The sequence below is a fragment of the Columba livia genome, chromosome 1 (assembly GCF_036013475.1).
Source record: "Columba livia isolate bColLiv1 breed racing homer chromosome 1, bColLiv1.pat.W.v2, whole genome shotgun sequence".
In the NCBI taxonomy this organism is placed as follows: Eukaryota; Metazoa; Chordata; class Aves; order Columbiformes; family Columbidae; genus Columba; species Columba livia.
The window spans coordinates 195,580,517-195,596,108 of NC_088602.1; the positions used below are offsets into that span (position 1 = coordinate 195,580,517).

The 15,592-nt window shown below is 40.9% G+C and overlaps 1 protein-coding gene across 2 annotated transcripts in view; it reads right to left on the reverse strand.

Moving 5' to 3' along the window:
- Positions 1-617: 617 nt before the first annotated feature.
- LOC102097193 (sucrase-isomaltase, intestinal) overlaps positions 618-15,592 on the reverse strand; it is a 60,439-nt gene continuing 45,464 nt past the window's right edge. Inside the window, exons 17-23 of one of the 2 annotated variants that reach the window (XM_065049008.1) lie at positions 13,219-13,303; positions 10,557-10,613; positions 8,939-9,069; positions 8,025-8,113; positions 7,594-7,643; positions 3,743-3,901; positions 618-869 (exon numbers count right to left, since the gene is read on the reverse strand). In XM_065049008.1, the coding sequence (XP_064905080.1) occupies positions 810-869; positions 3,743-3,901; positions 7,594-7,643; positions 8,025-8,113; positions 8,939-9,069; positions 10,557-10,613; positions 13,219-13,303 (631 nt within the window). In that variant the 3' untranslated portion in view covers positions 618-809. Of the gene's footprint in view, positions 870-3,742; positions 3,902-7,593; positions 7,644-8,024; positions 8,114-8,938; positions 9,070-10,556; positions 10,614-13,214; positions 13,304-15,592 lie in introns of both variants that reach the window. The other variant, XM_065049009.1, reaches the window with a different exon arrangement.

The window sequence follows — 15,592 nt, forward strand, 5'->3', positions numbered from 1 at the left end:
CTGGATCTCAAGACATGCCCGGGCTACATTCATTACAGTTCAGGAACACGGAAAAGGAGACAAAAGTGAATGATTACTACAGTTGCAGATTTCATAGCCTGAGACTATTGCCTGATTTGTACCAGCTGGTTAGATAATATTTCATATAATATTATTTATTATATTATATATATTATGCATTGTGTATATTGTATTAATGACTGATTATGTATTATCTTATTATAAATGGAAATAACAGTGACTCCTTCGAGACATTTCCACAAGCTGGAGCTTACGGTCTTGGGAGATCATTCTGCAGCCAGAAATAGCTGAAGTACAAAGTAGATGCAGGTATCCCGAACCTCTGACCAGCTGTGTTTCCCATGCATTCTCCCGAGAAACACACGTTACCTCCCCCCTGAATAAGGCTATGCGACTTAAGCTGACTATCTGTCTGTTCCTTTTTGTTTTTCGGCCAGCATAGGTTTGAAAAAAAAAAAGCCAACAGTGTATGCTGCCCAGAATATAGTCCCACTTAGAACATTTCCAAATATTATCTCCGTCTGAGGTGAGAGAGAACTTTCAGGATTATTTCTTCTACGCTATTTTGAACACACATCGGTTTAAGGTCATGCTCATTAACTATTATTGGAAATTTTATTTGAAGAGTACTGAGTTACAAATACTACATAGGAAAAGAACAATTGTCAGGTACAGAAGCGATGTTTTAATGGCTAAATGTTGTTTTTTTCTTTTTTACCCCAAAATCAAAGTAAGATCAGTATCTGACGGTCAAGGGTGCTAAATGATATCAGTGTTTTCTGACCATTCTAGTAAATCCTAATGTTGAGTTCCTGAGTAAGTGGGGCAGAAATCCATAAAGTGAGTTTCTGCGGGGGAAAAAAAAAAAGACACAAAAATAATTAACAACCTTATGTTAACTTAGAAAAGATCAGCTCAAAATAGAGAACGAGAAGAGAAACTTGAGTTTAGACCTTCATTATTCCCTTAACCTCATCTAGTAGGCAAGACTGACCTGGTAGCAGTGAGCATTTTCTACCACTCTAGACAATTCAACATCCATTTTAGAAATTCAAGAAGAGTTAAAATTAATTAATAACATGGATTAAATATGAAATCATAAATACAATAACTGTCCTGCTCTCTCTCTCTTTTCAAAGTTAAATTTGATGTACTTTATGCTACTCGATAATTTCCATTTTCAGTACTGTACCGGTTTTATCTTTAGGTTTCAGAATTAACAATTTCTTAAAATTCATGATATCCATTCACACCTCTTAGCTGTTTCTTTGCCCACCCACAAATTCCTGTTAACATCGCTCTAACAGTCTATGCTTAGATGACTTCTTCAAAATATGTACTATTTTAATCTTCCATCAGAAACAGTTCTTTAGTACTACTTGGTAGGTAGGAATTCCACTTCTTGAATGCTTTGCCTTTTATTCCAGACAAAAATTCTCCAACCCCATTCAAACACTAACCCCAAAGTGCCAGGCAGCCAGAAAGGTGGCTCCAGACTGTACCGCTGCATGGGCAGCGGGAACCACAGACAGAGGGAACCACGGACAGTGGGAACCTCCCTGCACTTCCCAGCAGATGCAAGCGTAGTCAAAGGGAGACCTTTCCTGTGCCCGGGCTGCACTGTTGCCAGCACAAGCCTGGGGAACAGAAGTGCTCCCGCTGCCGTTCCACCACAGCCCCTGGGGCTCTTGGGGCTCAGCACTCCAGGGGGAGAGAACAAGACAGAGACTCCTAATGACAGGAAGATTCTGTGATTTTACAAATGTCAGACCATGGTAGCACCGCGTGAATCAGAGAGAAAGAAGTGGCTTATTGCTAAGCAAACTGCTTCTATTTTTGTACAAATAACAGTGGCTCAATTATGCACTTAAGCACTGCTTTTAGGCAAATCTGCTTTCTGTAAAGCAAAAACAATGTGGTAGAAGTTACTTTCTACTACATCCCTTCCAACAGTACAGTCTTTGTGCTTGTTAAACTATTATACAGTATGTAATCTCATTAAGCTTGTGAGACAGTGGCAAATTTGCCCTTTAGATTTTGTTATTTTTTTTAATTACATGCATTGTAAGTTTTCGTGATCTAAACCCAAGCTGCTTGTGCTTTTTTTTTAATAGAGACTCAAACATGAGAGGATTATAGGTAATGGCATTACAACATTTGTACAGGGATGGTGGGAGAGGTTGACCGAATCTCTTAGAATTGTAAGAGGAATATATTTAGCTGGTTTAGGTTCCTGTCTGATTTACATAATGTATTTTTTTTGCAGCTTTGGACCTTTCCTACCACAGCAGCTTGGTGTTTTTTCCCTCTATTATTTGAAGTAGTTCTTAAGTCACTGAGATCATCTTTTGTGCTTAAAGCAAATTTTAAATAATACTTTTGTGGCAAGCTTTTTAGTCTGTCTTAATCATCTTTTTATGTTATGTTGTTAGTATGCAGTTATCTTCTGGATTTCTGTGATTGGTGCCTTCAAGCACATCTCAATGGAATGTTTTCTTTACCCTGCCACATTTATGTTGCTTTCAGCTTGCTCAGAGGCAGTTTGACTGTTAAACTATTTCTTCCCCTGAGGCAATACTGATTACACTTATTTATGACATTGTCTCTGAAAGTGAGTTTTTTACGATTCTCCAAGGCAGAAATTTATTCTCAGCAATTTTCTTCCTTTACAGATTCCTTCAATAAAATAAATGTTAGAACCAGGTGTGTACAATGGGGATCATGCTTTGGTTTCAAATAAACTTAAATCATTAAGCCAAGTGGGTAGAGTAGCATGAGACGTGACATCCATTGCTTGTTGCCTCAGCTACCTTTGAATGATGAGTTGGTGGCATCTTACAGTGTTCGTACTGGGAGCTCCCTAGATGCAGACCAGTGCTGAGGTGTGAGTACCGCATCTCATACAAAGTGTGCACAACCCACTTCATCTTGATGGGTGGTGATAGATATGGGACAAGCGCGCAGAGCAAGGGAAGTTTACTCAGTGTTGCTCCTTTTGCATGTTCTCCTGTGGAAAAGGAAACTGGGACCACAGTGGCTGTCAGAGCTGTTCATTAGGGGTGTTCAGTCCAACCCCTCTGGGGTGTCTCCTTGTTGGTGCTAAAGGAGAACTGCACCAGCAGTCATGCATTTTTGTCTGGGACACTGAGCTTGGACACTTTAAGATGCTGAAACCATAACTGTTGCCTCATTGTAGTGATAGTTTCTTATGAACAAACATACAACAGAGATTCACCTTTCCCTCCTCTGAGGATAGGAAAACACTCTTTAGAGCCAGCTAGGCTGTAATCATTTTTGGATACTAAGTTGTTGCAAGAAAATATCCCCACTACTTCTTTTCAGCAGCTGATATATAACTTTAAGAGGTTCTCTCTTTTTATCAGAATGATAAGAATGCCCATAAAATTACTAACATTTCTCCCAGTTTGTGGAGCTATATCTTCCTTTCATTATTTCATTAGTTTAAAAACTTTTGTAAGTGGCAGACACCAAATGAGAGACAGGAGTATGTGTAATAGCAAAGATTAAAGTTTCCTAAAAACCTCTTGCTATTGTCCACCCCCCACAACCCATCCTTAAAGAACTGAGACTGTTGTATGAAGAACTGGTGCCTGCTTATACTTGGAAATGTAAAAGGGTGTGGATAAGAAACTGTTCCTGTTGCTCATTGACTATCCTCCTCTCCCTAAGGTTTTTCATAATTGCTCAGCTCAGCTCTTACCCTGCTCAGCTCATAAGAGAAAGCATTTCCACGGATGGTTCTTCCATTCAGAGTAACAGCATGAGGTCTCTGTTTCAGGCCGAGAATCGTAATTTTGTTGTATTTCAGAGTGTCAGCTCCTCTGTAGCCATTTTTAAGTATTTCTGTCTTCAGATTTCCCTGGAAAGAGCCACAGAGAACATTTTAGGACCATAACAATTCTTTGGAGGTGACTTACTGCCTACTGTTACTGTTGTGGTTTCGTCTTTGTCAATGGACTATAGAATGTTTTCCACTGTAGACATTGAAGTCTGAGACCATAAAGGACAAACAACAGTCATTAATTTTCACATAAGAAAGGTTTCATGGATCAGTGTAAACTAACAAAGTAAGAAACAAAATTGCATTTACAATATTCCTTTGGAATCTTCTTGGACATGTTTTTTCTTCTTGTAATCCATACAAATTCAGTTCTTGTATCCATTTACAGGGTACAGTGGCATATGCAAAGCCAAAATCCAGACACAGAAATACAATTAGTGACCTTAAGGCAGATTTAATTAACATCCACAACTAACTGCTTTAAACCATTAGCATCTTCCACAAACATTGCCTGCTAGATATCTTGCTCCTATTTTATATCCCAAATCTCCACAGCTCCTACTAGAAATCTCTGCTCTGTATGTCCCAGCTTTGAGGATACTGAAGGAGCATGCTATGTCCACAGAGCCTTGTTTGTTGTACTTCTTATTTACCACATATCCCATATTTAGCGTGCATCAAGAGGACATACAAATCATTAAACAAATTCATTTGGATCACCAGCAACAGTAATTTCCCATACAAGCCGTGAAGAGGAATCATTGCATTTGTTATGTGATCAAAGTTGTTAAGGAAAGAAAAATGAATTACACTGCTCAGGAAATGATGAATTGCTATGCAATCATGACTTTTTAAAAATATGCCAAGGAGAAATCCATGATGGAACCTTTTGCATAAATTAGCTCATGTTATGCATGGTAGGAGGAGAGCAGAAGCTGGATCACAGTATTTATAACTTAGGGCTGTGCTTAGACTGCTTATTTCAGGTATCCACACTGATTTAAACTGCCTAAATAAAGAATTACAGGGTATTATGGATCAAATGAGGAGGGGCCTCTAAAAGCCTCTGGAAAATGTGTTAGGCTACTTATATACAGTGTCTGCTCCCCACTGGCAGAGCCCCAGCATAGACACAGGTTCAGTATAGAGAGAGCACCTCTCTGCAGTGATTTACTGTGGTCTCAGGTGTGGCTAAGCAGGAGAGCTAGCTCCAGGTGGCCACCCAGTTAGCTCAGTGTGATGCTAAACTCAGTGATTACGACTGTATTAATAACTAAGGTTGTACTTGGGCTCGGACGCCCTGAGCCAGGACTCTGCAGTAGATACCACTGTCCCTCTGACCACAGTCTAGAACTGAAGGTCTTGGGGAAATGGAGAGGTGATGGTCCAGGGGAATGGGTGACCCTCTCTTCCCTAGGCATCTAGTGGTTAAAGCAATTTCCCAGGAAGGTCCTGAGTTCCTGTCAGAGAGAGGGAACTTATGGACATCACTCAAAGCCCCATAAATGCAAAGCAAAAAGTCCAGTGTCTGAGACCAGAAACCAGGACTTCCTCCTACACTTCTGAGCAGCAGGGTCCTGATTTTTCTTTCTTACTGTCTTGTTCATGTCCTATGGACTGCACGTTTCCCCCACACACACATTTTCCTCCTGAAAACCGGACCAGTTTTAGGAGGAACTGTCTCTCGGGTTGCTCAGTTACCTAGTGACCAGTGTACTCTTTCAGAAGCTCCCATTTCCTTGGGCAAGCAATCACCATCCATTTAGTGTCTGGACTCAATTGTTATGGTCTGAGCACATCTGCCTTGTCTGCCGCCTCTAGGGATGGAGGCAGAGTTTATGGCTCTCCCTGCTCATCCCTGAGATACAACAGATCTTATACATCTGGTTCACGTCTTTTTCTAGGTTATAGGCTTGATATATGGGCCACTTTGACTCAGGTCACTTAGCCATTATGTGTGTTGAAATGGAGGCGTCAAGTGAATTAAAATACTGACCACAGTGAGACAGTACCCGAGAGCAGGCAGCTTGTATCATTCTCTGAGTCGTAAGTGCCTGCACTAGTCTGGAATTCTTCTTTATATTCTGGGGTGTTTAGATGAAAATATAAATGAGAGGGTCTCATCCTGTAGCTGTCACCTGCACAACACACTGTGCTGGGTTCAGAGTAAATGCTATGATGTTGGACCTTAGCAGTAAATCTCTTAGGGATCAAAACTTGTGTGTTCTCCTAAAACCAGGTATGCTTAAATTATTCATCTACTTTTTTTTTTCTTTTTAAGAATATAGAAATGTGCAACAAAATCCAAGACTTTCATACATTTCTCATACCTCTACAATTTGCTATTTGCGATGGGTTTTTTTCTTTAAAAACACATAATAAAAAATCGACATTAGGGATTATTGGAATGCAGATAGGGAGTTCACTCCTGGATTTACAGGCAGAAGTCAAATATGAGCAATAAGAAATGGAAGTGCCAGTGAATCAACAATCTAATTTGCACAGATCAGGATTTAATATAAAACTGGATATTGTTTTTCTGTAGTCTTCCTGCAATAAATTACCATACACAGACTAGAGAAAGTTGAAGCGATTTTTCTTTCTTTTTACCATTGAAATATCCTTTTTTTTAAAGAATAATTTTTTTTCTTGGTAAATCAAGAAGAAAATAAATTAAAAATTAAACTTAAAGTCTAGAGATGTGGTATTAGTTGCAGAAAAATATCTTCATGAATATACAAGACTACATAATAAAACCCATCACGTTACCCTGCTTGCTCTCACTCCTGGAAGACATACATTCTAAGAGCAATATCACAATAGGAGTTAAAACAATTTTATTCTTTTTAATATTTTCTGTGGACTATCTTGGGACTTTTAGGAATAAACACCATGAAAACCATGCCACAGTCTACATACAATATCCTATTTCTTACCAGATGCCAGAATCATAGATGAAATACGATCTGTATAGATTGATGAAGTAGCTCAAGTTTTTTACAATAACTCCCACAGCTTACTGTCATATACTTAGAGAGCTCCTAGTAGGTTTATTTTATCAGATTTTTCTCAGTTGAAGCCTAGTCTGTTGGGTTTTTCTACGGAGCTTTCTCAGGGCATGCCTGCACAGGAGTGAGCGCTGTGTGAAAGGCATCAGTGCGCTGACCCCGGGCCAATCTATTCTCACACTGCATGGAGCGCCTGAGCAGCACGGTGGGCTGCGGGCAGCGTGCTGCATCGCCCTGTGGGACACCGACCATGGGAGCCATCTCCGTGCTGTCAGACAAGGCAGCGCAAGCTAAAGAAATGAGACTACGTAGTTCTCCACACCACAAAGTGCAGGCTTCAAGTGATCGAAGTTGAAAAGTTGCTGGGATTTCCTGAAGAGAGGAACGTAGCCTTCTTCCACCCATCAGACTGGAAGTGTTCACAGGAGGAGGACAAGGAAAAGGTTCCTTGTTCCCTCAGCAGCAACTCAGAAAAAAAAAATATCTGAGCTGAAAAAAGTACTTTTTCAGATTCACATCACGGCAGGGACCTTAATGATGTGTCACTATGGTACTCAGTGGAGCAAACATGAAACTGCAGCAGCATGGTTGGATTATTTTGTAGCTGTCTGTAGTTACAGCATTAGTTAGCTTACCAGGTTTAAAGGCTGAGCTATAAGAAGAAAGCTTTCCAGAGAAGAGTTAGACATCAGCACCTTACAATGGCTACACTAAAATACAGATATCTGTATGTTTGTAGGTACATTGTATGTTGCTACTTACTTTGCTGTATGTGTATTTAGCCAAAAAGTAGTTCTCGTTTTCAATAGTATCTGTCAAAACACAGAACAAGGAGGATTGGTATCAAAACAGGGTGTAAAATCCATAATCAGTTCACATTAATTGTAGCAAGTAGCTAACATCAGACTAAGATGACTTGTGGGTTACTTAGTCTCTTCCTCTATTCTTCTCAGGGTGATCTCGGGGGAATTCAACATGAGTGATTGCCCTCTCTAGCAGAGAAGCTGTTCCCAGTGTCACACCTTTCTCATATGAAAACACTGATTTTAAGAACAATCTGCTTCTCACCTCTGTAACATTCAACTTATGGCCAGTTCTCCAGCTACTTCTGGCAGGAATCTGTGCCATTACACAAGACGGCCTGAGAAGAGCCTGTACACAGACCCTGTTTCACAACGGGGGACCAGGCTTACCGATTGAATCACCATCATCCCAGAAGAGAGACCCAGAAGCTTCTCCATGTTCATCCAAGGCGATAATGAGCCCAAATGGGTTCAGACGGCTGTTGAAAAACACATTGAAAAGTGTCAGTGCAAACTGGTGGGCATTGTCCTTTCCAAGTTATTTAATTAGAACTTCTGAACACAATTAACTCCAATTTTAATGTTACAAATAAAGCCATAACAGAAGAATGACAACCATATTCACCTAAATGGCTCCTGAAAGGATGATGAAAAGTCTACCTTACCTTGTCCCACTGAAGTGTAAGATTCCCACTTTCTGAGTGCTCATGTGGACAGGTTTCCCCTTTTTTAGTGGCCTTACTGTATGATAACTGGGCAGTCCGGGAGACAACTGGTCACCAGTGCTACCTTACTATAGTTTGGTTTGGTTACTGCACAGTGCTGTTCCCTTCATTCCCTGCTCACATCAGCTTCTGAGCATGGTTCAACTGTGAGACCCATATATTACCCACTGGCATGGGGCAATAATTTTCCTCAAAGGAGATTTGAGCTTTACCACCCTGCCCACGGCACTGGATACATACAGCCAAGGAGAAGAGTTCTATATTGTCCCCTTACATATGTTTACTTGGAATAGCTGGCAGCAGGTCAGTGTGGCAGTAAGAGTTGCAAAATCTTTCCAGAGCATAACCACAGAGCCAAGAAGGTTTCAGCTGTGCAAATGATGATGTGGGCCATCTCTGGGGTGACTCCTAATCCAATGGAGCAAATAACGGGATAAAAATACTGTGCTTATCACCTGGGATGGCAGCTGGAAGCTGCAGATAGCCTTTCTTCTGCACTTTCTTTTGATTGCTTTTTTGGCTGTCTGTGGATCTGATCTGCACTTCGGCTTGTTTGGTGATGGACATGGATGACATTACCTCTTAGTAGTGGTGCTGGCTGGTGCCTGTTCTGGCAGGATGTAGCCTCCACGGATGAACAGAGGGATCTTGTTCAATGGCGCGGCCACGGTAGCATAGTTCTTCTTCCAGGTACTTGGCACTTTGTGACCCTACCACAAAAAATTAATGCAGTTAAACACCCACAAATGTGGGCACTATATGTTGTGACCATATACCACTGAAAAAGAGAACAAGGGGTACATTTTCGTCTCAATTACATCTGTGAAAATCCAAACAAAAAAGCAGATTTCAGGGGTATTATTCCAGTTCCTTTTTGTAACATGAAAGAGGATCTAGCCCCTGCAGTTATGCATATGCATGAGAAAGAAGCATCATGAATGAAAGAGAGCAAATTGTCTTTAAAAATGGTGTTATTATTCCAGACACTGTGGAAAAAAAGAAAAAAATCATCAAGACACTGAGCAAAAAACAAGAGAAACGTTTTCTTCCTCTTTTTATGGACATGGAGGCTGTCACACTTCAGTGTAAGGTGATTTGTAATCATTCAGGAACGTAAACTGCAGATTTTTTTCTCTTTTAAAGAGAAGTCTTCCACTTTCAAAAAGTAATTACAGCATTCAATGAGTGAAAATCATATATGTGCAGACAACTAGCGCAAGTTCTCTGCATCATTCCTTTCTGGTTTAACGCCTCAAAATTTATGGTAAGGACCCAACCTTGCTTTTGGATAAGCATCATGTTTCAGCAAGTACATGCTGAATACTGGGAGCTGAGCCTTGTTAATGCCAGGGTTAAAGGAACATCCATCTGAGGACACCAGCCAAATGCTGAAAATGATGAAACTTCTTTAAAAATAAGTCTGAATTTTCTCTGAGAGCATTTCTGTCCTGCCCGCTCCTCTGCCAGCATTGCTCAGGGTGGTTAACAACAGCCTGGTGCTCCTGGGCTCACATTTCTGAAAGCTCTTAGCATCTGCCTAACCACTGCTGCTGAAGCCAACACTGGCGTTATCATGCAGACTGCAGCAGAGCACAGTTGGGTTGATAGTGAGCGCTTTCAGAAGCTCAGTACTGGGGATGATGGTGTTTGAAAGGTCAAAACTCGTAGTCCCTGAAATGAGAAGAGGCTGGCATTTTCCACAGAGCAAATTGTTCTGCATCTCTTGGAAGCATCCTTCAGAGGGGAGCCTCACCCTGCTCTCTAAATATGCCTTCTGTCAAAAGTAATATGTGTGCAAAAGTGCATGCGCAAAATTGTTTGCAGCATGTTCACAGGAGTACAACTAAGGATTCTGTGTCTGTTTCTATGCAGGGAAGTGTATCAGTACAAGAATTAAAACATGCAATAAGACGGGGGGCAAGAAATAAATCTTGACAGCTTAATGAATTTCTAGGCTGCTCTCGAAAATTCAGTTCTCTGTGTCTTTACAAACCAAAAATAGAAAATAAAATGCTACTGAAAACTGTGTAATTTACTCTCCCAGCTAGCCTGGTGTAGACTTTTTGTGCTCTAGTTTCCTTGCACACAGATGCAGAGGTAAAAATACTGCTGAACATCGCTAAAAGTTATTTTGCTGGAATAGTACCATTTTAAATTATGTAAAAAATGTAAGAAAGTGAATCTTAAAAATACATACGGTATAGTAGTCAAACCATGTTGCTTCAGGGAAGTATACATCCACGGATCTTGCTCCCTGTAATTGTTATAAAGTGATTAAAGTCTTTTTTCTCTTTGCATTTCTGATATTACATTAACTTTATTATATTTATGCATGGAGAGATGTATGCTGAATATTCTAATAACATCAAATCTTGGATATTATGGCTGAGTTATTATCATAGCAGTGGACTAGCGCTAGCTAATCTATAACGCTAAACGGATGACCTAATCCTATTTGATGGGTTTTACTGTCATTCCATGGGATGATTCAATGTTATATGATTATTTCTGTCTAGTACATAGCTCTATGTCTTGCAAATGTAACTGGCCAGGTGCATTCCTCTAGTATCTGAGCAATCCCTTTGCAAGACAGGACTTCACATCTGGTGATGGAGTTGGGAGACCACCACTGCTCGGTGCCTCTGGCACCATTCCTGTTGCAGAAACAGGCAAAGAGCAAGGAGGCAAGGAGGATGCACAGTTATGTCTTCCTGGCAACAATTTAAAGTTGCAGATATAATAATAAATAATGTGCTGGTAATTCCACAAACTGCTGTACTTCTTTTTGCACTCTGTGTTGTATCATGTTGCTGAAAGGAGGAAATCACACTAAAGGCACTTTAAATTCATAACTGCAGGAAAAGTTGGAATCAAAACATACTTCCTTTTTTTTTGTAATGAGTTGCTAATTTTTACAAACAGATTCATTTTGATTTTCAACATAGGTGTCTGCCCCTTTGCAGAGTTATGGTTTAGCCCCAGGGTTTACCCCAGGGAGCAGGTGGAACACGAAAAGTAAAGGTGGAGGAGAAGAGTTAAGGCAAAGTTACCATTTAACATTTTAGGTACTTTGTATCGAAGGAGTAAGAAATAATTGATCTATTAAAGTATGCAAATCTCACATTAGAAGACTTGCTAAACTGGAAATTTGTCATGTTTGGTGGCCTGTCTCCCACAGTGAGCAGCGCGATCTGTTTCAGGGAGAGTGTCCTAGTGCTGCAGTCAGTAAGGTTGGGGTAGTTTGCTCTGTCTGTTTAGTTCTTGCTAGCTATTTAACAATTAAAGGTTGGTTTAATCTATAAAGTGCCTTGAAAACTTGAAAGAAAAACCCTATAAATTCAAGATGCCACTCTCTGTATTTTCTCTACATTAATATGACAACCCTGGATATTCTGAGTCTGAATATCTGAATCTTGATGAGCCCCACTATCTGAATCTTGATGAGCCCAAATAACATGACTCCCTAAACAAGCCAGCGTATAGGGCAGTTCCCCACTTTAATTTTGATGGGTGTCTCACTTGCTCACACCCTAGGACTCAAAGAGTGAAGGGAAAGCTGTCCCTGACCCATCTTCTCTAGACAAGCAGGTGTCATGCTGCAGTTTGACACAGTCACTGCTGGCCTGCAATGCCACGGTGAGGCGTTTACAGCTCACCCCTGTCCCCTGCCCTGCTTACTGCCACAGGCCCTGGCTGACAACACAAGACCCAGCAACCTGTTGCCTTCAGAGCTCTGCTTCCCCCATCAGGCCACAGACATCCATCCTTGCTTTTGAGCTGCAGCCCCTCAGAAAACATTAGGAACCCCTAATCTAGACCCTTCTCATTTTATGTATCCTTATAATGTTCTCTTTCTTTCACTTATTTGCAAGAAGCCACCCCTGGCTTGTCACCCTCTCTTTGTGGGAAGGTTTCTCTCTCATCTTTCATCATCTTGCTGGGCTGAGACCCTGTGAAATCTTGTTAGTCATCAGCTATTAGAAACCTGGGCAATACTGAATGTGAAGGGTTGACGAATGAAGTGCCTGAGCAGAGTCAGAATGGTTTTAATGCAGGAATAAAAATTTCCTTTTAAATTCGCAGAGGTACAAGGGCTGGATAAAAAAAGGTGGCTAGCGGTGGCCTGCTTAGGTGTTTAATCGTCAGCAACATGTAGAAAATGTATCAGATATTCTGGCAACATGCTGATTGCAAACAGCTCTAGGATACATCCCAGGCAAATATTTAGCTCTGCTCAGATGTACCTTTCTGGTGCCGTCGGCAGTGAGTGGTGGGACAAGGAGAGGAACTCACTCTTGATCTGGCTGAGCAGTGAGAGCCCTGACCCCACATCGCCATAGGAAAATGTTGCTTTTTACAACCTGTCATATTAGCAGCTAACATTGTCATTACTGTTTGCATAATGACTGTGTTTGCCTGTGATGCCGGGAAATTCCTAGCACAGCCCTTGCAATGCTGCAGTTCCAAAGCACAGGGAGTGAGTGGTAAAACAGAAACCAGTTTGCTTTAATATCTGCATGTTTCTTCCTAGCTCAACAATTACTGCTCTGTGTGTGTCCTTGGAGAAAGCTGTCAGCACAGTAACAGGAGTACACGAGGGGCAGCATCCAGCCTGTTTATATCCACTCAGTGCTTGGAGAAGCAGGGAAATGCCGTGCCCTCACTTTCAACCTCCCGCTTCAAGCACCAGGCAGCTCTGTTCTGTCTGTGCTGTGCAGAACTGCGTTCTGCAAGCTTTGACAGTGGAGAGAAGAGATGAGTGGATATGAGCAAACAAGCCCTGAATGTCATCCAATGCCCTAAGTGCAGCTCTTTTCTTTTTTCCCAGTATGATGGCATTTTTTAATTACAGTACTTGCCTCTTGAAGAACAGGAGCAATCATAAAAGCAGGTCCCCAAAGGAAGGCAGTATCTATTCCATGAGTCTCCTGATCGGAGGTAAATCTGGTGTTGAAAATGAGATATGCAATGTTAATTCACATTTTTATAGAAATTGCAGATTATTTTGATGTCACTCACTGCAAGGAGAAATCTGTTGCCTCAATACATCCTTCAACACCACCAAATATTTTTCGTGCTTGAGGGAATGCCATAAGCTGGACAGAGATTCAGAAATCACAGTAGCACCTACCATACTGGAGCAGACCAGAATCCTCATAAAATGCTAGAGCTGATTTATTTTCAGAAGAGCAGTGGTGGGAAAACAACTATCTTAGTTCCTCTCCAGTGGGTTGAGACTTAATTGAGGGAGCCAAATTGCAGGACTGGAGTCAGGACCAGGAGAAGGAACACAGAGCCATAACACTGTGCTGTAGGACCCAAAGCATTTGTGAAAAACCTTGAATTTGGCTTCCTGCGCATTTCACAGGTTTGCATTAGAAATCTTTTGCAGGACAAACACAAATCAGCCTTCATACATACTGTCCTCTACAGCTGCCTTTCCTGAATGGATGAAAACTTATGGAATTTGGTCCATTTTACTGAATGCATTAAAATAGTTTTGGATTCTGATCATGTCCTCCAGAGTGCTTACAGTCCCGTTTGCCTAGCATCATCTGCCAGCTTGGGAACGGATCTCTATTGCACCGTTAGCATCAGCTAATGAAAATATTGAATAGCATCTGGCAAAGAGGAGAGATTCTCCCCATCTCAGGAACCTCCACTCATCTGGCATAAAATCCTTGAGAATTCAAATAGGCTTTCAAACATTTGTAAACCTATCTCTGAGGAAATTAATGATGGAGCTTCTAATAATACCACATGGAGTGTGCCACAAGCCCTCCCAAAGTCAAGGTACCTTGTACCTTCTGCTTTCTCCTGCTCCTCTGCCTCCTTTCCCATCCAACAGCCCTGCTGCCTTGTCAAAGACGGCACCTGGGCTAGTTTACTGTCATTCACTTTTGGCAAATTCACATTGGCTGTTGCACATCAACATATTCTCTAAGGAGGTACAAACTATTTGTTTAGAAGTTTATTTACTGTGTCTGTTTAACTGAGTTTGCAGCTGCCCCTGTCTCAGGACAGGTCTCTGTTGTACACTGGCTGGAGCAGTGTCTCAGTGTCACTGTCCTGCCCACTCGGTACACCACAAGTGTACACTGTGCACCCTGCCCAGATCTACAGGAACAACCCCAAATCACCAAAACCACCTTTGCAATAAAAAGACATGTATTCAGGGTTCAAATTTCTAAAATATTGCAATTTTAGGGAGTACGTGGAGCTCAGGAAAAAGTGTTCTTGAAGACATGCCTCAGGCTCTGACTGAAAAAAACTGCATTTCATTCTGTTTCTTCTTCTGTCAAAAACAGTAGCTCTTTTGGACACCTTAATCTTGATCATAATTTCATTTTGACATAATGCTTTGTAAAATTTAAAAGTGGGCTGTGTTTTTTGATTAATTACCTTGTCTTAAAGTTTTTGAAATATAAAACAGTTTTTCTTGTCAACTCTGTACTTTTAATTTTGCTGTAATAAAAGTATGATATTGATTCAATATTCCTTGTTGTAGAAGATTTCAAGAGAAAAAGCTGACCAAGAAATTATGGCAAAAGAGAAGTTGCTCTTATTTGCATGCAGAAACAAGCATCTCGCCATCTAACTTGGCACTGTTTTCTCTAGCAACCATTCAGCAAACAAATGAACACTCTTATTTTGAAAATATAAGCCATTAAGCCATACCTGTGATCTATGGAAGGTGCTTAATTCCATCTACATGTTTCCTATGATTAGATGCCGGCCCCTCCTCTGTCTGATTTTTCCCCTGTTTAGCTATTAAGCAGAGCTTTCCCCTCCAGTAATGAATACCACATCCAGATCTTTTTGGACAGCCAAGCTACTGGTGCCTCTGTTTCAACTGAGTGAAAGCCTCAGAGGCACCTAAAACATTTACAGAAATCTAGTGGGATTTTGTTGTTGTTTGTGATCTGAAATGAGCACCTAAATATTTGAAATGAAATAAAAAAACCTGAAATGACCACATGACCGCAAGCAGAGTTGTTTACACAGCTGCACCAGAAAAATGAGAGCAGTTTTTTAGCTCTTCGTTGTGTTTGTTACAAGTAAGGGAAAGATTTGATGTAAAATTCCATCATCTGTATATCAAAAAGCATGTTTCAGTTCTCTATCTCAACCCCACATTTCTCTTCCTGTTAGCATCTGGGTCACTTTCTCTGCCTGACCAGACCCACTAAACCAATTAATATTAATTAGAAATAGTAAGAAATACTCAAGAGT